The 23861-nt window shown below is 48.2% G+C and overlaps 1 protein-coding gene across 1 annotated transcript in view; it reads left to right on the top strand.

The window, feature by feature from the left end:
* The window catches only part of GABBR2 (gamma-aminobutyric acid type B receptor subunit 2), a 399248-nt gene that overhangs the window by 264963 nt on the left and 110424 nt on the right, over positions 1-23861 (top strand). The window contains exon 8 of the mRNA XM_077140179.1: positions 14886-14946. Coding sequence (XP_076996294.1) covers positions 14886-14946 — 61 coding nt within the window. The remainder of the gene's footprint in view (positions 1-14885; positions 14947-23861) is intronic.

Here is a 23861-nt window from a genome sequence, read left to right as displayed (position 1 = left end):
CCAGACTAGACCTTCAGGCTGGACCACAAATGACAGGGTTTGGGAAATAAGAGATGATGGGGACAGAGTGGAGAATGTTTTCTAGAAATAAATATGCAGACTTACCCATTGACCTATAATAGAAGTATTACACCCCCTTTGCCTTAAAAAAAAGAAGTGCTTCTAGTTGGTTTTCCTCAGGAAACAATTGTGACATGGGGAAACTCGGGACTAATTAGTTGGTGGCGCCATACTGTAGTGAAGGCAGGCAGAGGGGAACCAGAAGGAGCCTAAATGCCCAGTACTCGGGGTTGGGTCAGTAAATATACTGTGGAACTGCTGGCAGGTTTTAAAAATAATCATTATAGAACAATATCTAAAAGCATAGAAGGTTCACAATAGGTTCAGTGAAAAATAAGGGACAGGTTGCAAAGAGTTTATATGGCAGTTTTCCCATTTTTAATAGAAAATGAAAATGAAAAATATATAAAGACTAGAAGAAGAAAATGCTCACAGCGGTTATCTTTGAGTGAAATTTTCTCTTCTTATTTGTCCTTTTCAAGTTTTCTATGGTAAATAGATATTAACTTAGGTCTAGGGTTAACAAAAATAAATAAATGAGAAAGACAAAACATTTTTGTTATTTCAAAAGAGCTGGACTTTAATCCAGTCTCAGCCCTTACTAGTCAAGGGACTTTAGCTATTAAGCCCCAGACTTAGTTTCCTCTTCTGTGCAATGGGAAAATTTATACTCGCTTCATAGATTAGCTTAGACAACCCGTCTCTGGCACTGTTCCTATGGGTTCTTGGCCAATGTTAATGCACTTCCCCTTTCCACCCCGTTCGCTCTTCTTTGGACCCTGATTCTCATTTAGAAATGAAGGGAGCAGGGCAGGGGCACTCTGTGGAAGTCAGTGCCATGTGGGCTTCAGTTTTGAGGCTGGAGGAACCTATGCTAAAAGGCTTCTTTCTCCTCATTGCCAAATCTGCTGAGTGAGATCTCTTCTTCGGGGTCCAGTTAACTGAGGGCATAGTAGGTAATTTAATCCTGAAAATGTAGAAAAAGGCCTCAGGTGTAGGTGAGCTTGAAAACTTAAAGCTTGAATCTGAGGGTGTGTAAAATCAGCCACTGCTTTCATTGATCAGCTCTGGGCTGTGACAAATAGACTCAGTGTAAATGTATGAAGAGCGCAAGCATCGTATGAATGTGTTTGTGTACACACACACACATATACATGAATACATATACATGTGCATATACATGAACACATACATGAATACACATGTGCGTATACATGAACACAAACATACAGGGATACATATGTGTATCATTAATACACTTATATACATGCACACATGTATGTATATACATGAATACACGTGTATACATGAATGCATGCAGATACATACATGAGTACACACAGGTATACATGAATACTCATATACATGTATATACATGAATACACGCATATACATGAATACATGCACACATACCTTACACATGTGCACATAAAGTACACACGCATGAATACATACATGCACATATATACATTAATACATGTGCATGCGTGTGTGAATGCACACATATACATAAATGCAAGTATACATGAATACACACATGCATACATGAATAAACATGTATATACATGAATACATATATGCACGAATACATGCACACATGCACAAATTCATGTTTTTGTGCATGCAATATACACAAATACATATGCACATCTATACATGAGTACACATGCATGACTACATGTGCACACATACATGAATACACATATATACATGAATACACATACATGATGCCCACATGCGTACGTGAATGCACGTGTGTATTGATATGTACATGGATACACATGTGCACAAATATGCATATGCACACATATATACATGAATGCACATGCACACACATATACACATGAATACACACACATACACACTGGCAGATGCCAACTCACACAGAAATCATTTCACAAGTGGTGAAGCCAAGACACAGAGCCGCAACTCCATGTTGGGCCTCTTGGCTGCTATTGCAACATCCTTTCCACCACCCTGTGCCCAGAGTGCTGGGTTAGTCGTGGGTCATGTTCTGCCCTCACAACAATGTACTCCAAGTTGACAGAGGCAAGTGCCTCACCTGTCTGAGCTTCATTTGTCTGCACCTTGCTTCCTTCACCTGAGTAACGGGAAGGTGGTGACTTCTGTCCAGGCCTATAGGCCACCTGGTTTGCCAGTCTTGGACACCAGAGCAGATGTGTTATGTACTTGGCCTTGCACTAAGACCAGAACCCATTAAGGTCTGTTTGCTCATTATGTTATCCTAGCACCCAGAACCGCACCTGGCCCAGAGAGGAATGGTCCCCCAAACCTGACTAATGATGAATGAATGCTTGCACAGATGATTGAATGAGCACACATGAAAGAAGCATGGAAGTCCCCAGCCTCAGTTGGCTTTCACTTAATGTAAAGTCCAGGTCTGTTTTTATTTTATTTCACCTTCTTCAGGTGCAAAGACTTGAGCTACTCTTATTCCTCAGTTCATAGCAATTATCACTGTAGGTCCAGATAAGGCCTCCTCCTTCCTTCCTTCCTCCCACTCTCCTTCCCTCCCTCCCTCCCTCCCTTTCTTTCCTTCTTATCCATACTCCTACTCCCCTTCTCCACAATAGGCATCCAAATGAATCTAGTTGTACCTTTTTCTTTCTATGCAGTTTTGCAAAATATGTATCATTACTTAATGTAGAAGCATTTTCGTTTATGTAGTGTTGTATTATCCATATATCTTTTTTCTTACTTTTCTCATTAAGTAACATGCTTTTAAGATCCATCATCCATATTGCTCTTTTTCCAATTAATCTGCTGCTTATGCTTCTCCCCAAGTCAACTCAATGTCTCCTTCCTCCTCTCCCACCCCCTCCAAATAATGCTGCACAAAGCAGCTGTCTGAACATTCCCTTATGAGAATTTCTTAGAACTGTAAGCAAACACCTAATTTGACAAACTGGTGCTGGTTGCTCCCTGGAACAGCTGTCCCCACAGCAGTTTTGCATTCTCGCCAACACCTGGCATTATCGGTATTTCTAATTTTTCCCATTTAATAGGTAAACAGCATCACGTAGTTTTAATTTGCCTTTCTCTAATTTCTAGTGCTATCAAACATGTTTCGATGTGTCTGTTAGCTTCTGGGACTTCTCTTTTGTAAGTTGCTTGTTTCTGTCCTTTGTTCATTTTTTTGTAGGGTTTGCTTCGTCTTTATGTTGTTGATTTTCCAGAGTTGTGTATGTCATCTGAATATTAATCCCATGTTAGTTTTAGATCTCACAAAAACCCTCTTCCTTTCTGTTGTCTGTCTGTTAACTTTGCCTGAGGTGTTTGTTCTCTAACAGAAAGGCTCAATTTTGATCTAATCAAATTAATTCATTTTTTGCCCCGTGATTTGTGCTTTTGAAGTTTTGTTTAAGAAGCTCTTCCCTGCTCTTGGGTTGCAAAGATATTCTCCCACATTTTCTTCTATTAACCTTTCTGTTCACGTTTAGATCTTTAATTGATCTAGAATCCAATCTCATATGTGGAGTCAGGTAGGGATTGAGATTTATTTTCCTTCATATAGTTATCCAGTTTTCCCCACGTCATCTATTAAACACCAACTGATTAGTGGTGCCTTTTTTTTTTTTTTTTTTTGGCACATTAAATTCCCTAAAGGATTTACCTTTTAGCCTTTTATTCCAGAGATTTCCCAACTTTCTAAGTTCATAGCACCCTTACTGCTTTGGTAATTTTCTTCACCAAAGAAATACTAGCAGTTTTGTTTATTAAATAGTTATGGCCAAACAACAAAATAAACGTGTATGTCCTGATAACCTAGTAGCCATTTGAAAAAAAAAAGACATGCAAAAATTGAGAGAAAAAAATGAAATTTTAATTCCATTCTTGGATGGAATTACTAAGGGGAACAAGACAACATCTATAATCATGGAATTGGATTGACGCTACCATCCTGTTTTCCTATTTCACTTTGATTTCTGCATATACTTGCTTTTTATCACAGTAATGGCCAAAAACCTGGTTTCACAAAGATATGATACCATTCAAAGAAATGTAGCACAATCTAATCTTGAAACTGTGAACCACCTCAAGATGGTAGAGAGTCTGATAGATCTTGAATATTGTTTCCCTTGAAAATTAAAAATAGAACGCAGTGCCCCTGTGAGTTCACCTTGGTACCCTGGAGTACATCGGAACCCAGTTTGGGAACCATGATTCTATTCTCTTCCTCTGGATTATTTGCTTATTCTTGTGCCCAAACTATCTGTTTCTATTAGTATGGCTTTCCGGGATGTCTTACTGTCTGGCAAAGGGGGCCACCTCTCTTTATTTTTTAGTGGTGTGATTTCTCTACAGGACTCTGTTGACTTGTTCCCTGCTTACCTCTCTGGCTTCCTCTCTCTTCACTCCCCCTCTTCCATAAGTCACCCGACACCCAGAATTATTTGCACTTCCTCCAGTATGCCATGCTTTGTGCCCTCCAGGCCTTTCGGGTTCACACTCACCCTTCCCAGTCTTTCCTTCCACCCGGCTGGGCCCTATTGGGTCTCCCAGTCTCAGTTTTGACACCTTCCTACCAGGAAGCCTCCCCACAGCCCAGGCACTGGACCAGCCAGGGTCCTCACAGCCCTTTGTTATCTGACCACCAGTCGGGCTGGGAGCCTCTCAAGGGCGGGCATGATCTCCAGCACCAGGCCTGGTGCCTAGCACACAGGGACCAGCACCATGGGCTTCTGAAGTCCCTCCCATCTCTCTGCTCCCATGTCAGCCTGGGAAGCAGGGATGCCCTCGGCCACTGGCCACATGTGGGAGAGTCAGATAGGCAGGGTTAGGACCGGTCTCCACGTGGACTCAGGGTGACCTCTGGACCTGGCTGGGAATTGAGGGGACTTCGAGGCTGGCTGGAGCCCACGGAGGACCCCACTTTCAGGGGGGCAAGGAGAGCAGCGGGGGAAGCTGGGACAAACATAGAGCAGCTGCATGGCCTCCCTTCTCCGTGGACCAGAGCCCAAGACCCCCTTTTGCCCTTCCCTCTTCTTCACCCCAGCCCTACCCCTGTCCCAGACTTCCGGGGCCAGAAGGTTCTCCAAGACCTGGAATGTCTCTGTCCAACCCAAGCATCCATATGTCACCAGATGTCAGCCCCTGGGAAGGGCTCCACAGAAGCTCCGTCCCCCAGCACAGGATGCCCATGACCCACAAGATTTCTTCAGATCCCTGGGAGGGGTTCGCACGCATGGCCCTGCCTGTGCTGAGCTCACGCGGGATTTGGAGCATTCCATGACCCCTCGTGCTTTTCCTGGGTGCTGGGCCATGTGGATCCAAGCAGGAAACACAGCCCCTGAGTAACGGGTTCAGTGAGGATTTGGGGACAGGCGGAGGGAGTTTGTCGGCAATGGGCTGGCTTCGAGGGGACATTGGCTGTCCCCGATGGAGTGCATCCTTACCACCCCACGGCCTTCAGGGACTGTTTTCCCTCAGGTGGTCTCTCCCACCCCTCAGGAGGAGGCCAGCTCCATCCTGCTTTCAATACCCAGGAATGCCCTAAGGTGCATCCCTTCCCCCAGGAGGCTAGCCATGGCTCCTCCCCACACCAGGCTGCTTCCCTCCGGCCCAGCTTCCGGATGGTACACACTTTACCTCCTCACGCACTTTATCAGAAACCGCAGCCAACGTTACGGGGGACCCCAGACCAGCTCCCAGGTGTCCTGTGTCCCAGCACAGCACCCCCCATGAGCCACCTGCCTGTTTTTCCTGTTCTATTTCTGTCTGCCTCACTTCTGCCTGCGGCCCAAGCCTCCCTCCTCGGCCTGGATGGCACCAGCTGCTTAATTTGAACCCTGCTCCCCCCACCCCCAGGCCAATCCGCAGCCCACCCAGCCTTAGAGAGAAGATTTCAACAGATTGCAAACTGCATGTCTCAGACTTTCAGGTCCACTGGTCAGCAATTTAGTTTTCCTGGTGGAGACTTAATCTAGTTAATAAAAATAGAACATACAGTAAAGCAAAAATTAAATATTTCTAATCACGGGGATGCTTACATCTGCAAATGATCAGGAAAGGAAGGGTAGGGGGCAACGAGCCTTGGAGTTGGGCTTCTAATGGACAAGGCTCCTTGGCTCAGCCACCTACCCGGGAACCTGGGCAAACACCCCACTGCCAGGGCCGGTCAGCTCCCCTCTGCAGCCCACCCAGCCCAGACAGCTGAGAGCCCCCCTTGACTCTTCCATCTTCCTCACTCCTCCCAGCCTGGCCATCTCTAAACCTGTCAATTCTGCCTCCTTTTGCCTTTTGAGCCACTGACTTTCCTCCATCCGTGCACCCTTTGCGGTTCACCTGGATTCCGCAACGGCTTCCAACAGGTTTCCTTGCTTCAATCCATTTTCCACCCCACAGCCAAAGTGGCTTTTCAAAAACCCACTTGACATGCCACCTCCCCGGTGACAACTCTTCTTGAGTCCCCATTTGACCCATGAGATCTAAATCTGGCCAAGCCTGGCCCCCACCTTCCTGGCCTCTTGCCCTCCTGCCCACGGACAGCACTGCCCTTCCTTGTGGCCCTCAGTCCTCTCTGCCTGCTAACTCACACTCGCCTTCCCTGCCCACCACCCACTTACCACCTGGGCCTGGGGGCAGGTGCCAGCTCTGACTTGAAGCCCCTCCCTGTTCCTGAGAAGAGATTCTTACCTACTTCTTGTGAAGGTAAAAACTAAATATTTTGCCTTCTTCTTCTCATCCCTAGTAGGGAAGCCAGGAGACCTGGCCTGGTCACTGGCATTTTGGAACCCGGTTCCTGCAGGATCCTGAGAGAGGGTCAGTTGTTACATTTTCAGGAATTTGTGAGATGGCTTGAAATCCACCAGGGTGTTTACACCATGGAAATCGGCACACACTACACATCAGAGCTTTTTATCTTCCCTAAAGAGAGTCCGTTGTTGGTCTCTCTCCCCTGGTCCTGCCATCCTTTGGAACCACAGGGACTGTCCTTCTTCAAGTAAGCATGATGCGAATCTTTTATTCCATGCCAAGAGACAAGTGTGCCTATGTCTGCACAGACCTCTGGCTCTTATTCAGGAAAATTCTTAAGAAGCCATCAGGAAAAGTTAATCTATTCCAAGAGGGAGTTTTATTTTTATTGGGAGTGATGTTGCTTCTTCTGCCCATAAAAATATGCCTCCTTGTAACATCTTCTCAAGTAAAATTTTAGTAAGAGTCTCCATATTATTAAAATAATGAATGCTCATTATAGAAAACTGAAAAATACTGAAAAGTAAAAAGAAGGGGGGAAATAATCATAAGACTCAGGACCAACCAGTGCTAAAATTTTCACTTGGTGGGAGTAATTTTTATACTGCCTGAGCACACTACCTGTGTAATTTCTCTCTCCTGCCTTTTGGGTTTACATTACTGTATTAGTTAAGATAAGTAAAACTAGCTGCTATAACAAACCTATCTCAGAATCTTAGTGGATTGACACAATTTAAATTTATTTCACTCATGCAAAATCCAGTGTGGATGCTTCAGGTCAGTGGGCAGCCTTTCCACATGAATCTGGGCTCCTGCCATCTCATGGATCTGGAGGGCCTGGCTTCACAGTCCTCTGATGCATCCTGTGGCTCCCATTAGCAGATGAGGGGCTGAGGATATCTGGAGGAGCCTGTGGGAGGCTTTCATAGGCCAGACATGGACTACTATACATCACTTCCACCCACATTTCAATGGCTGGAACTGACGCACGGCCACACCTAACTCCCAGAAAGTCACAAGAATTCCAACTTTGTGCATGGAAGAAGGGGGAATGGATTTGGCAAACCTCTAGCCAGCCTCTGGCCTGATTAGAATATCAATTTCCCATTCTTTTATAACTTTTATCCTAGAATATTCAAGTCTGTGTAATTTAGATTAAGTCACTTGCTGCTTAAAACTCTTTCTTGGCTCCCCTTGGTTCAAAACTAAGCCCAGCATCTTTGGCACAGCCTATCAAATTCTGCACAGCCTGGCAGTCTTCTGCCAGTCACATTCCAAGCTCCTCTCCTCCCAAATTACTACCTTCAGCTTCACTGGCACTATTGCACTGCCTGATTCCCCAACGTCTGTCCTGCCCCAGGACCTTTGTGTTTGCCTTTCTGTCTTCCCAGGATGCTCCCCACCCACTCTTAGCTTGGCTAACTCCTGTAGGTCTCCGTGCAAATGCCACCTCCCCAGAAAGGCATTCTGTGTCCCCAACCTTACATAGCTTATTTTGTAGCACTCTGCTCTTCCCTCCAGAGCACTCCTTATAGTTTGCAATCATGTATTCATCTGTGTTTTTCGTTTACATCTGTATCTGCCATCAACCCTCAGATCAGTGGGTTCCGGGCTGTGCCAAGTTTGCACTCTTCTGTTTCCGGCACCCAGCTGATGCCTGGCACGTCCGAGGTGCTCAATGGGAACTGTGGATTGAATGTGTGTGTCAGAATATTCCACCATGTGTCATAGCACAGTTGACCCTCTCTTCCCCTATTTCTTGCACATTTCATTTATTTTGGCCGTTTTGCTGCTCCAAAGAAGCCTGATGGTGGTAATCTAGCTACAGGGAAAGAGGGTGAGCTGATGCTGCCAGTCCTGAGCACTCCACCAAGCTGACCCTCCTCGGGGCACTCCACTGCACCCAGCACACCCACAGCCACCACCAGCTTCATGTCACCATTTGGGCATCAGAGCTTGGTCCCTCAGCAGAATAATTCCATAGGGTTGCTGTGATAGCATAACACAAACTGGGAGGCTTCAAACAACAGACGTGTATTCTCTTTTGGTTCAGAAGTCTGAAATCAAGGTACAGGCAGGGCTGGGCTCCCTCTGAAACCTGTAGGGGAGGGCCCTTCCCAGCCTCCTCCAGCTCTGGTGGTTGCTGGCACATTCCTTGGCCTCCTGGGGCTTGCAGCTGCAGCACTTCAATCTCTGCTTCTATCATCATATGACCTTTTTTGTCTGTCTGTGTCTAAATGTCCTCTTCTTATAGAGAGAATATGATCAGGGCTAACCCTACACCAGTTGAGCCATATCTTAATGAGTCACATCTTCAAAGGTCTCATTCGTGGGTCCAGGGCTTAGGACTTGAACATCTTTTGGGGAACACAATTTGACCCCACCAGATGCCCCTGCCTCCACTGGATGTCAGCAAAAGGTGGCACTGGGGCAGGCCACACTTCCTATCTGGCCTTTCTCATTCCCTGCAAACCAACTGCTCCTGGTTCTATGGGTATATCAAGCTTTCCTGAAGACTTGCATTGTCAAAAGAATTTTCAGTGTAAGAGTATTTTAAATAGTATGCAAAATATGACATCTTCCATAGCCCCAGAGGATGAGCAGAAAAATAGACTAATTTTCACCTTTGGCAGAGCATGGGGGTGAGGGTGTCTACTGCTTTGGTCTCTCTCCTCCTCCTGAGTCCTGGCTTCCCATTGGAAACAGAGGGAACCTTCTTCAAGCCCGCATGATGTGAATTTCCACTGTATAAAGCATGGCCGGCCATCTCACCCCACTGTACTTTCCTCGGAGGCTTAGTTACTCATTTGAGGCCAGAGCTGCCCTGCGGGGAGGGCCAGCAGCAGAATGGTCCCAGGGGGCTTGGCACATCTGCACAGGCAGCCAGGGGCTTCTGCTCCAGCAGAGCCCACTACAGGTGTCCCTGCCTGTGTAATGCGTCAGGCCAGACTTAAACCAGACACTCATAGAGGGACACACAGGCTCGCATGTGTGTGCACACACATCTCCCAGAGACAAACATGCCTGCCCAGAGGAAGGGGTCCAGTCCAGAGTCAGAGTAAGGAGAAGATGCTTCCCTAAACTACCGGATCTGCAGGGAACATGCCCTAGGGGTGGTGCCAGCTGAGACTTGCCTAGTTTCTCCTTTACAGGCTGGGGGGAGGGGGGCGGGGGGACCCGTAACCTCACAGAAGCTCCAAAGCTTCAACCTTCCCTGAGCCTCTCAAACCCTGTACAAAATCATGTTACAGGACAGAAAGGGCATCCCTGCTTGCCACTGTGAAAATGAAGGAAAGAAAGAAAAATAAGCTCCAATACAGACTTGTCCCTCTTGACCACATGACCCATTAACTGTGGTTGGAGTGAATTTTGCTCATGCTTAGCCGTGGGACATTCAAGATGAACAAGGGAATCTAAGAATTAATTTTTCTAAGAGGAAGCCGCTGAATCCTACTGGTCTCTGAATGCTTGGCGTATATTTTAAGCCCCACTGATCTTTCTGGGGATTCTGAACTGACGCCGCAGGATGTTTAGCTAACTCAGGTTAACTGGAGGACTTCTGAGAGTTGCACCATCTCTGGACTCTGCCCTTTTAACCATTGTCTTCTTTTAATTCTCACACGCATCCCCAGAACTGGGATTTGTTTCTCGAAGAGGAGAATTGATGCTTACAAAATGCTCAGAAGCTGCCCAAGGTCACATCAAGGGCAATTGCCATTTACCCTAGCCTGGGAAATGTTGAAACTTGATTCCATCCCCTCCCTACCCCCAACGTTACCCATTGCATTCTGAAAATTTTCCTGAAAAGAAAAATGCAGTATTGCTCCCAATTAAACCTGAACCATCAGCTTGCATTCATTTTATACTTTCTTTGACATTAGCAACATCTCTTTCAGGAAAAGAAAAATCTTTATAAATCATCTACCTGGGATCTTAACTCCATCATTTTATCTGGATTCCAAATCTGCTCTGTGATCATTCTGATAAACCCCTCAGAAGTTACAGTCCATTGGCAATCAGCATCCAATAAAGAAAATAGAAACCATGTCAGGCATTTCAGAGGGGCATTTAACATGGGGGGTTACAGCTTTGTCAAAAGGGATGGAGGAGAAAGAGGGACTGTTACCCGAGATGATGCTGGCAGGAAAGCGCCCAGCCTCCGGGACAGGGAAAGCCAAAAAGGAAACGGTGTTGCTAATAGCCCCAAGTGGCTGGTCACTGAGCAGCCCTACCCTCCCACCAGGCAGCCAGGAGACCCTAGGGCCTCCCCCGCAGCCACCCACAGCTCCTGCTGCTGCTACAAGCAAAGCAGAAAAATAAAAACGGCTTTACCCTCCCGCATCCTTACTAGTGTCCCCGGAAGGCTGTGCATTAGGATAACCTGATGGAAACCAGCTGGCGGGGGATTCTGGGACTGTGAATTCCAGGCCTTCAGCCCCTCCGCAGTCCCAAGCAGAGTTACTGGCCCAGTGTCCCAGGGCTGCTGTGACCAAGTGCCCCAAACCGGGCTTAAAACAACAGAAACCGATCGTTTCACAGTTCTGGGGGCTGCAGGTCCGACATCAAGGCTCCCTCTGAAACCTGTAGGGGAGAAGGGTCCTCACCTCTCCCAGCCTCTGCCTCTCCCTCCAGTCTCTACCTCTGCTGCCACGTGGCCCTCGGCCCTGTGTCTGTGTCTGGATGTTCTCTCCTTATAGAGATACGAGGCATACTGAACCAGGAACGTCTTCGTGTGGTCAGTCGACCAGGGAAGATGATTTCCTAGAGGCCTCGGGGGGTGCGGTGGCGTGTCCCCGAGCCGTCCCTCCGTCTAGCCTGGTACCCGTCCACTGCTTTGTAGAATCTGTTTCTGTCGGCTCCGCTTCCTAGAGGTGGACACACCCACGGTGGATTGCGTGGCTGAAAGGCCCAGGAGCGAGGGCGTGGGCCGGGCGGGGAGTGTAAGGACGCCGGGTGAGGAGCGTGAGGGTGTGGGGCTGGGCGGGGAGCGTGAGGAGGTGGGTCGGGGAGCGTGAGGCGTGGGGTGAGGACGTGGGAACGAGGCGGGGAGCGTGAGGATGTGGGGTGAGGACGTGGGAACGGGGTAGAGAGCGTGAGGACGTGGGATGGGGCGGGGAGCGTGAGGTCGTGGGGTGAGGACATGGGAATGGCGTGAAGAGCGTGAGGACGTGGGGCGGGGCGGGGAGCGTGAGGTCGTGGGGTGAGGACGTGGGAATGGCGTGAAGAGCGTGAGGACGTGGGGCGGGGCGGGGAGCGTGAGGTCGTGGGGTGAGGACGTGGGACGGGGCAGGGAGCGTGAGGACGTGGGGTGAGGACGTGGGAATGGCGTGAAGAGCGTGAGGACATGGGAACGGGGCAGAGAGTGTGAGGACATGGGGTGAGGACGTGGGGTGAGGACGTGGGAATGGCGTGAAGAGCGTGAGGACGTGGGGCGGGGCGGGGAGCGTGAGGTCGTGGGGTGAGGACGTGGGACGGGGCAGGGAGCGTGAGGACGTGGGGTGAGGACGTGGGAATGGCGTGAAGAGCGTGAGGACATGGGAACGGGGCAGAGAGTGTGAGGACATGGGGTGAGGACGTGGGGTGAGGACGTGGGACGGGGCGGGGAACGTGAGGACGTGGGGTGAGGAGCGGGAGGGCAGGGGACCTGACGGCGGTGGCTCGTCACGTGGGGACAGGGCTGAGTGAGGAGCATGAGGCCATGGGGTTTGCTCCGACCACGACCTTTGCCAGCTGAAACCACGTGATCAGTGTGCTCTCTTCCCAAGGGTTGGAAAACTTCCTGGTGCTCAAAATCGTTTTTGTACTGCAACTCCCTGATGGTAAAAATGTTCAGATCACTGCAACCATTGACAGTGAGCCTGGTATAGTCAGGAGCTATTTTGTACTAGATCCGTAACTCATGGATGTTCTGGAACTTTCCGTGGGGGGGGGGGGGGCGCATTTGAACCCAGGTTTGTTAGACTCCATTGGAGGGGTGAAGGAGACAGGAGGACTATTGTTAATAAAAATATTTATTGTTAGTAAAGTAAAAGATACCACGTCTCATTTCAAAGATGAACGAATTCATTTTCTTTAGAATGCATGAAAAAAAGTAAAAAGTAAAAGTACTCCCACCCCTTCCCCACTCCAACGTCATTGCATCCAAGCTTTGAAAACCATTCCATACACTTTTTAATTTAATTAACTAATAAAGATTCTGCAGAATTTACCCCCTTTTTTTTTAATCTGAAAAGCCTTTGCAGTCTTTGAAGCCCAGCAGGACATGAGTGAATTAACTAGATCTCCCACCTCATCAGACAAAAAGGATTTCCTCCCTCCAGGGAATGTTTGCATCCGTCCTGCCCACCCAAAGCAGTGCATGTACATAAAAGGGATCCTTCTGGAAAGTGTTCTGTGGTTTTCAGTCTACCCTAGAAATCTGGAAGTAACACCACTCCCCTTGTGCCCCTCACACTGAAGTGTTTGCGGGCCAGGCGTGTTGCTCTGAGTGTGAGCTCTTACCTGCAGCTTTCTTAGGGACTTCTAAAGGGTCTCAATGTGGCCTCAGAAGGTGTTTCTCCTTCTGAGAACAGGTTGAGTGAGTCCCTGTGTCCTGAAATCTTCGGGTTCCCAGCTTAGGGAACATGCTTCCTGGGGCTCTCCTGGGAGAATCCAGTGGGATCCGGTGCCTTTTCTGTGCATTGCCTGATGACAGAAGAATGCAACTGTGAGAGAGAAGCAGTGTCCCTTTAGGACAGTTTCTTTTCCTAACATTGTGTCAATGGAAAATTAGGAAGGAAATTGTTTCTGGGCCGGAAGCGCGGTGGTGTAGTGATATAGCATGGGCAGTAAAATCAAAATCAAGTTTGGGACCCAGCACCCTCATTTACAAGCTGAATGACCTTACACAAAGTTCACAGTCTCTATCAGACTCAGTTTCTCCATATGGAAAATGGAAGCCATCCCCCCAAACCACCATCTTAAACAGTCTGAGTGATATAGTATGTGTCAATTTCACATGGTTGCAGGATTTTAGGTGGGCCATAAATTGGCAGGAAGAGAGCAGACCCCTCCTCTTTAAATCCCAGACTTATGTGACCGAGCGTACGGAAGCCGGCCATCAGCCAGTGAGGCCGATGGGGCAGATGAAGCTTTCTTTAGCCACTGCAACCCCTAGTGAGGCCACTCAGCTGCCCATGACACTACTTGGATCTTGCGGACTCTAGGAGCCTAATTTACAGCTGCACCCTAGCCCAGTTATAACTGGGGCTGATGTCGCCATTCGATACCACAAAACAAAATTCACAAAAAATTTTCCCCACCAGGAAAATGTTATTGTGGTCCTCAAGCCGATCCAGCCTCAGCAAAGCCACACGTCTTTATGGCGGGGCATGGGGAGCAGATTCCGTTTGCGGGGAGCAGAGCCGGGACATGGGGAGCAAAGTCCATTTGTGGGGACATGAGCCCATTGTGGGGAGCAGAGTCTGTTCTTGGGGAGCAGAGTCTGGGCGTGGGAAGCAAACTCTGTGGGGAGCAGAGTCTGGGCGTGGAGAACAGAGTGCATTTGTGGGGAGCAGAGTCTGGCATGGGGAGCAGAACCCGGGTATTAAAAGCACAATCCAGGTGTGGGGAGCAGAGTCCAGGGAGGGAGCAGGGTCTGTTCTTAGGGAGCAGAGCCAAGGCATGGGAAGCAGAGTCTGTTTGTGGGGAGTCAAGTCTGGGCTTGGGGAATAGAGCATATTTGTGGGGAGCAGAACCCGTTCATGGAGCAGAGTCTGGTCCCAGGCCCCTGGGTGGCTTCTCTGCTCTGTCCTTCCAGCCCCCTGTCCCCATGATTACCCAGGACATGTGAGAGTTTAATAAATGGTCATGATGAGATGATGATGCTAATCGGCTTTCATTCTCGTGTTTGGGTTCCATTCTTGTTGTGGGGCTCCTCAAATTAATCAGATAAAGTCACAACCAATTTAAAGACAATTAGTTTGATTTTGCATCTGTGGTCCAGAGAGTTTGTTTTTCTCCAGTATTAATAATCGCATTGTACGATGAATGAATTTCAGTTGCTATCAGTCATGTTTGGGCTAATAAGGCATTTCTCTTTGTTTTTGTTTGTTTTGGTTTGGTTTTAGGGTCAAGTTGTGTTCCGGAACGGGGAGAGAATGGGGACCATTAAATTTACTCAGTTCCAAGGTAGGCTTTTATGATTTTTTATTCTTTCTACTTGATGAAGTCTGTATTTTTGGAATGCTGTTTATGTAACAAAATACCTCCAAAGAAATGAAAGTGTGATGGTTCACATGAGAGACAGTGGTGTCGGTAGAAGTCCTTCTTTGTGAAAACATTGATTTTAACTTATTAGGATATATCTATTGCTTATATATAATATAATAAATAAGTTGACGTTTAACCTACTTGGAATATAACTGATTACTCAGCTGCGTTACTTCCCAGGCCTGCCCTTGTTTACCCACATGAGCCTCGAAGTACAGGGGGTGGAGAGAAGTGTGGATTAAGCCAGTTCCGAGATTCTGAGAAGCCTTGCATTGTTGTTTATCTTTTATTATAGGAATTTTCAATCCTCTAAAGTTGGGAGAACAGCCTAATGGGCCCCCATGTACCTATCCCCAGCTTCAGCCATCATCACTATTTTGCCAGTCTTGTTTTAACTTTACTCACCCCCTCCACCACCACCCCTTTTTTTTGCTGTGGTATTTTAAAGCAGATCCCAGAAATCATCTCATTTCAGTCCATAAATAGTATGCATGGCTACTAGATAAGGACTTTTAAATGTAACCACAAGACCTAAAAACTTTAATGATTCCTTAATATCTTCTAATTCCCAGTTTATGTTGATTTCTCTGATTGAAGGGTTTAGGAGGTGAAAGGGTGAGAAAGAAAGAAGGTAGACCAGGAAATTTAAAGTGGGCGGGTTTATTTCTGTGCTCCCGGGCAGAGCTCACCAAACCCAAGATGGAGGTAGGTGAGTCTGCCCCTGGGCTTTGGCGCGGGCCGCTTTCAAGGATGGAGGTCAGGTGACATCTGGAAGGGGCGATTCATTAGTTCCGGAAGTCATGTTGGGAGGGGCAGCACAGCCTCTGCAGCTCAAGGTGAAGTGCCCTTCCGCGTTCCCCCCGACCTAACATTGATGGTCTCAGATCCATCCTTGCAGATGGTTGTTTCGAGCAGAATCCACACGAGGTCCACCGGTTGCAATTGGTTGATGTCTCTTCAGTTTCTCTTAATTTGTAATACCATGGGCTCCCCCCATATTCCCCCTCCACACACTCATTCACACTTTTCACTTGCCTTTTATTTTTAGAAGAAACTGGGGCATTTGTTGGACTTTTCTGCTGTCAGAGTTAGAAGGGGCCTCAGAGAGAGAGCACCAGTAGCTTGTCAGAGCCCAGCGGACATCCATGAGGACCAAGGCTGGGCAGACACTTGGGTTCCACCTGCTATGGTTGTTAGTGGGGTTGTTATTCCAAAACCAGAGACAGACCACTCATCAGTGTTTTTAAGCTTCTGGATACTTTCAGAAAAATCTAGAAACGAGGGCACTACCTGCTATGGCCTCTGACTTTGAACAGATCCCAGAGTCATCCAGGTGAAACCAAGAAGTAATAGGTTCCCTCAGATCCTAGCAGGACAGGGATCAGTCCAGAGAGGTGCTCGCCAGCCCCACTGCTCCTAAATGCAATCTTGTGGACTTGCCCATCCATCTTTCCATGGCAGGAAATTGAAACGCATGTCATATCTCCGGCACACACAAAAGATGTAATTTTAGGCAAACGTAATTATTTTCCCATTTGTTAAATCTTACTTCTTCATTGGTTGAACAAAGTAAGCATCTTGGCAAAGATACTTTGCTTTTTTTCTTTTGAGTGATTGCAGCTAAATTCTCTTGTCACACTTCCAGTTCTTAAATTATATCATTCTAGGAGAATATTTTGCAAAATATTGATTGGCCCATCATAGCTACAGATGCGTGCCAATTTTATTGCCTTTTATTTTCGTTTGTTAGGATTAGATACTGGACTCCAGTGACTGCAATTTTAGGAATATCTGGATGTATAATAAGGAAGGCAGCACAGGAAATGCTGGTTCACAGCTCAGCCCTGCCATCCCCGCCCCACCGGAGTGCAAGTCACTTACTTTCCATAGAACATCGGGCAAGGAGCTTTGCCTCTCTGAGCCTCAGTGTCCTCGCCTGCAGAACAGGACTGTAATCCTCCCTACCTTCTAGGGATGCGGAAGAACTAAATAAGATAACACATATCAGTATGTGCATGTCTTTTTTGCTCACCAAGAAGTAGCAGTTATGATAAGTACTTTGTCAAAAATGGTGACACTTTTCTGGGGCCACTCCAGATTTCTTGGGTGTATTGAAACCTCCCAGGTTCTGTTTTGTCTGCCACCTGCCCCCAGAACTGCTCCCCAAGCTTAGCAATGTATAGAATGTCAGCCTGAACAGGGCCTTAGAGGTTACCTCACTGCACCACTTCATGGAATAAATGGGGAAGCTGAGGCTCATGGAAGGGAGGTGTTCCCTGAAGGATCTCCCACTGCCCGGGTGCTCACATGGATACCCATGCCTGAAAATCCCACTTTGCCACCTTTGTGTCCAGCTTTTATGGAATATCAGAGCTGAGTCTTCAGATACCCCTGTTTATGTGTTTTTAAAACAGACGTGCATCCTGTTGCCCCTCAGAGAGATGCTGAGTCATTTTGGGATGGAAATGAGCCACCAGAATATAGGGGGCATGTGCATCTCAGCACAACTGTTTGCTTCCCAAATTAAAAGGTATTCAGAGGAGACCTTGTCTAGCAAGATGAAGGAATGTTGAATTATTGAGTAGACTGTCCAAGCTGGGAAAGGCTCTTGGTTGTCAACTCATTTCAGGGAAGGGAAATTGAGGCCCAAACAGGGGAAGGGACTTGGCTGAGATGGATCCTGACTCACTGTGAGACCATGAGTACATCCCTTCCCTTCTCTGGACCCATGTTTTAGTCCTGATGTTGTCTTCTGAGCCTTCCAGGGATTTATCAACAGGGTGAGCCTAGCCCTCCCCCATCCCTGTGTTATCAGCCCCTAAATTGCTTCATGCGTTGGACCCGATGACATTTACCCCAGGCTGTTCACCCCATGTCGTTGACTCCATGCCATTGACCTCATGCCATTGAGTGCATGGCATGGGCCCCATGCCATTGACCTCATGCCACTGACTCCATGCCATGGATCCCATGATACACACCCCATGATATTCACCCCAAGCCATTCACCCCATATCATTGAATCCATGCCTTTGACCTCATGCCATAAACTCCATGCCATGGACCCTATGCCATTGACCCCAGGCCACTGATTCCATGCCCTTGACCCCATGCCATTGACCCCATGCCATTGACCCCATGCCATTCATCCCAGACCATTTACCCCAGCCATTGACCCCATGCTGTGGACCCAATGACATTCACCTCAGCCATTCAAACCTAATGCCATGAACTCCAGTGATTGACCTGATGCCATGGACCCCATACCATTGACCCCAGGCCCCTAACCCCATGCCCTTGACCCCATACCATTCACCTCAGGCCATTCATCCTATACCCTTGACCCCATGCATACACCCCAGGCCATTCACCCGATGCCATGGACCTCATGCCAGTGACCTTGCAAATGGCCTCTGAATGAGGCACCATACTGTTTTCTGCTTTGCCCTTCAAGCCCTCTCTCTCCCCATCTGTTTCTCTCTCCCTTTCTCTCTTTCCCTCTTTCTATCTATTTCTCTTTTTTCCTCGCCCTTCGAGCCCTGTCTCTCCCTCTCCTTAGCCCTCCTCTCCTATTTAGAGGGACAGTGGAACAGCAGGGCTCAGGACAGCACTGACTCACAACACAGCCTGGTGCATAGCCAGCCCAGCAGTGGCAGCTGCTTTTCCAGATCCACCCCTAGGCTTATACCCTGACTCTCTCACAGAGGAATCTTGGAAGTTGGTCCATCCCACTTTCTCTCTGAAGGCCTTATGAGATGCTTTTTCAGCTTCTCATCTGCACGAAGCTCCTGGTGCCTTCTAAACCCTTTTATTACAGTAGGGAAAGTGTTTTGTAGAAGGCTCTGCTAGCTCCTTTGCAAAGCTGTAATACAAATTAGCTGGAAATGGGAGGCAGCCTTGGGAAGAAGACTAAAAAGGAATCCAGGAAAACCAGGATCCTTCTACACATCTTGACTCCAGGGGTGTGTCTTGCACATAGTAGGTCTTCAGTGAGAATTTATTGAACCGATTTGGAGGCAAAAGAGCTGGATTCGGTCCTTGCTGAAGCAGAGTGACCCTGGGGGAGTCACTTCCTCTCTCTGAGTTTCAGTTTCCCCCACTGGAAATTGGAGGTACCAATGCCAGCTCTACCTGCCTCCTAGGGCTGCCATGGGGGGCAAACGAGATTGTGCTGCATAAACTTCTAGGCAGTGGGAAACTAGATTATGTTACTAGTGTTCTGCCTGGACCAGTGAACGTTTACTGAATTGGTTAGTGAAAATGTGGACTGTCTCAGTTCTTGGCTTGAAACATAGAGCTTGTGAAAATTTAAGAACAATCTCATGTGCTCCCAGCTTTCAGTGACTCAGTTTAAGGCAGAGTGTCTGGCAGACAGCAGTTAGACTTCGCAGCAGAAGCCAGTTCATGATGGTGACCACTATTGTTCCAGACTGGAAAAACTACCCTTTACAAACTTAGGAGTGCTGGATAAATAAAACTGTCCTAAAATCACTACCCAGTCTCTTTTGGGGCTGAGGCACCTTGAGTCCAGCGTGGGTTTCAGATCCCCTGAAATGATCCCCTCGCCCCAGCTCCCCCTGCTTTTCCTCTGTCTCCAAGGGGTCCTGGAGCCTTTCCCTCCCATCAAGAGAGTCCCAGGGGGGCAGGTGTGGGGATATGATCAGCGGCCCTCCCCTTGGCATCCGCTACTGTGGAGTAAGCTGAACAGCTTCTTACTACAGAGGACCTGCATCACTCTGCCTGAGCAAGGAGCAGACCAGCTGTCTGGGGTGATCATTGCCTCCACCATCAGCCCCCAGCCGGTGATGGATGACAGATGGAGGACCAAGGCCCCAGCTTCTTTTCCCCCAGGGGAATCAACTCCAAGGTGTGCTCTGCTCCGTCTCCCAGAGTCCCCAGTGTAATCGAGCCTTAATTGCTCACACCAAAACCTGCTCATTCATGCACCTTGTCCTGGCTCCCTTCCCTTCCCTGTCCCCACACCCCATCAGGATTTCCTTGGATCACCTCCCAGGTAACTACTGACTGCCTTACCCTTGTCTCAGCCATTCTGAGGGTCCCAACCCATGAGGGTAGGTAAAGCAGGTATCAGGATCCCATGGGACACGTACTTTGGATGTAGGACAGCTGAGGCCTAAACCCTTTCAACTCCAAGTGGGTGCCCCTCCCCATGCCTCGGCTGATTCCACCAAACCACATGGAGAGGAGTATGAAGACTACAGAATGGGCTTTTTTCCCCCTTAAGAGATAAAAGAATCCATGTTACTGCCGAAGTCTAAACATGGCTCAGAATTTGCAGCAGGGAAGGAAATTGAGTCAGACTATGATTAGAGCTTTTTTTTTTAATGCTGTTCATGGTGAAATCTCAGCATTAGCTGCGCTCACTGTGCTGCGTTCATTAGGCTGTTTGTGAGAATCTCCATGAAGGACAATGTGCTGGAATCTCACCCTGCTTCTGGGCAACATAAGGTACTCAAACTTTGGAGTTTTATATTTCAGCACAGGATTTGAGGGACAAGGTCTTCCATCACTCTAAGGGCATAAGTGTCACTCAGAGCATACCTGCTGAAACACAGGCGAGTCCTGGCTGTTGGCAGGCAGGAATTTCCATTTGGTCTTCGGAGTAACAGGTACGGTTTTATTCAGTGTGCGTTTCCTGAGCACCTGCCAGGCTCTACCAAGCCGTCTCCGGGAAGCCAAGTTGAATCAGATACAGTCCCTGCCCTCAAGGGGCTTCATGAGTTCTCTGGCCGAATGCCAGTGCCCATAAAAGCAGGAAGATAATTTCCCAGAGCCTCCTAGAAAAGTTTTAGAGTTAGTGTGACCTGAGTTTGAGACTCTGCAGGCTGGTTTTTAACGTCCTTTTCCTTCTATCAAGGCACGTTTATTAGTTTCCTTCTCTAAGCCGTGGTTCTGGAGAGGCCAGCTGGTTGGAAAGTACTGGGCTTGATAATATCATTGAGAATGGAAGCGCAGGTGCCCAAATTGCAGGAAACACTAGCAGTGTTGGGCCCAGCAGAGTTGGAAGGGCACACACAAATGTGGGCACACAGAAATGTGAGCACATCTTCAGGTACCCTGTTTCTAAATAAGGTCCCATGCACGGGCCAGGGGTTAGGACGTGGACAGGACTTTCTGGAGGATGGAATGTGCCCCATGACAACGGGCTTTGAAGCAGACGTGTTCGTCACTGCCAGTCAGGCAATGCAGCTTCCTCTCTCGGAGCGTCCGTGTCAGCCTTTCCTTAAAAATAAAGTCCTGGCCCTGAGAGCACAATGAGAATTCAGTGGCACGAGGCTGCTGGCGTCCCTGGCTCTGTGGCAGGCGCGGAGGAGGCCGTAGTGGCGGCTGGCGTCCTTCTCTCCTGGGCACTCTGGACCGTGACCCCAGGTTTATCCCATTCCACGATTTCCGGAGAAAAGCGTGGTCTCGCGTCCTTTGGAGACACTTCTGAAATAGCTTCCTTGACAACGCCCCCAAACCCCCAGACACACCACCGCTCTCCCCTGGCGGCCTGCAGCCGCCTTTCCTTCTGCTTTGGATCCCAGGAACAGGGCGGAGGTCCTCACACGCCTCTTCTCCTGGCCTGTTGCTGTCACTGGCCCAAGGTAACCCCCTCTTGTTTGTTTGTTGATTTAGCCCCTGATCTCCTCAGGCTCTTCCCATTCCCTCCAGCTCCCCAACCCCCCGGAAAAGGCACACACCCTCGGGGGTTAACACATGCAGCATTGCAAAGTGTGTATTGTGCTGTGCTGTGTGTGTGTGTATGTGTGTCTGTGTGTGTAGATTTTCCTTTTAAAAAAATTTTTATTCTGGTAACATATATGCAGCCTTAAAATCCCCATTTTAACTGCTTTCAGGCACACAGTTGCGTGGCATTAATCACAGTCACAGTGTTGTGCCTCCCCAACACGACACACAGAAACCCCACACACTCTTCCCATTAACTCCCCTTCCCTCTCACCCCCACCCCCAGTAATCTGTACTCTAGTTTGTCTCTGCACTTGCTTATTCTAGCTATTTTATGTTAGTGTTTGATTTATTTCACTCAACATAATGTCTTCAAGGTTCATCCATGTTGTCTCCTGTATCAGAACTTCATTCCTTTTTAAGGCTGAGTAATATCCCATTGTGTGTATAGAGCACATTTTGTTTATCCATTCATTTGCTAATGCACATTTGGGTTGCTTCCATCTTTGGGCTATTGTGAATAGTGCCGCTTTGAACATTAGTGTGCAAAAACCTGTGTAGTCACTGCTTTCAGTTCTTGGGGGTATATACCTAGAAATGGGATTGCCAGGTCATATAGCAATTCTGTGTTTAATTTTTGAGGAACTGCCGAACTGTCTTCTAAGGCGGCTGCACCATTTTGCATTCATTCCCCCCAACAATGTACTGAGGTTCCTACTCTCTGCGTCCTTGCCAGCTCGTGTCATTTTCCTTTTTTTTTTATTTTTTATTTTTTTAAATATTAGCCATTCTACTGGGGGGTAGTACATAGTCCCTGCTCTCAGGTAGCTCCCTGTCCAGTGGGGAGCAGATACAGAACCCCATCATGGGGCCATAAGATATGGCACAGAAATGTCGGCAGGCAGAAAAGGGGTGTTCAGCCCTACTTGGCAATTCTATGATGTCTACCTTTAACAGGTGGCCTCTGACATGAATTCTGAAAGGCCTGTGCGAATTAGCCACGATGAGGAGAAAAAATGTTCCAGGAGCAAATAACCTACTATATGTGTCCTGTGTCCTCTTGCCCCTGGGCCTGTTAGCCTAAGCAATAGACAGATCTACCCCTAACCAGACCCCACGGCATCTGGCCAAGTGTCACAAAGCAAAAGTAAATGAACTTAACTTATTTAAAACATGGCGATGGCATAACTGTGAAGATAGAGAAGAGAGTGTGTGGAAAAGCCAAGGGAAAATAAAGGCCATCTCTGCTCCCATCTGCAGCTCCCACCCCACAGGACAGAGGGTGGCCCCAAAGGGCCTGTCCCCAGGCAGTGGCCATATGGCAGGTAGGCGGGGAGGGGGGTGAAAGTCACTTCCCAAGGAATTGGCTGTCCAGCGGAGCCAGGCAAGATTTGGGGCCCAGATCACCTTCCCCAGCTCTGAAGACCAGTCTTTCTGGGGGCAAACCTAGGACTCTGCATTTTACAGTCTTCTAGGTGATGGAACTGTGCATTTATGTGGGAGAGCCTCAGCTCTAGGGGTTCAGGCCAGAGCCAGGCAGGTGGCAAGAAGGCCAGCTGCTTCCCACTGCGAGCCTCAGTTTCCCTCATTGTAAAATGGGAATGATAACCCTCCCTACTTGCAGGATGTGCAGGCGTCAGAGGGGAGAGCAGGTGTGCATGTGCTCGGTGAAGCATGCAGCAGCCCAGGCCCCCCACCCGGCCACCCTATCCTGAGTCTCTGCATGCGTCAGTCCTGTTGCAGGGGTACTGGGGGCACACAGTGAGAGGCGATGCTGTGAGGTTGAAATTGCCCAGGCTCTGGACTCAGATAAACCAAGGTTCCTGCCCTGCTCTGCCACTGGCCAACTTGGACAAGTTGTTTAACCTCACTAAGCTTTTGGGTGTCCCCGAAAAGAGGGATGGTGGAGTAGATTGAATTACATACCCCAACAAAGACATGCTCTTAATCTTAACCGTCCTTCCTGTTAGCATGAACACATTTGTAAACAGGACCCTTTGAAAATGTAGTATTAATTAAGGTGTGGCCAACTGAACTGGGCAGGCCTTAATCTGTATTATTGGAGCCAGATGCCGGAAGTCAGCAGAAACCAGAATAGCAGACACAAGGACATAGAGGGCACCATGTGACAGGAGGCAGAGAGG

Source organism: Tamandua tetradactyla, chromosome 2, assembly GCF_023851605.1.
Source record: "Tamandua tetradactyla isolate mTamTet1 chromosome 2, mTamTet1.pri, whole genome shotgun sequence".
NCBI lineage: Eukaryota > Metazoa > Chordata > Mammalia > Pilosa > Myrmecophagidae > Tamandua > Tamandua tetradactyla.
The sequence above is the reverse complement of the archived record's forward strand: the minus strand, read 5'-3'. Positions and strand labels throughout refer to the sequence as shown.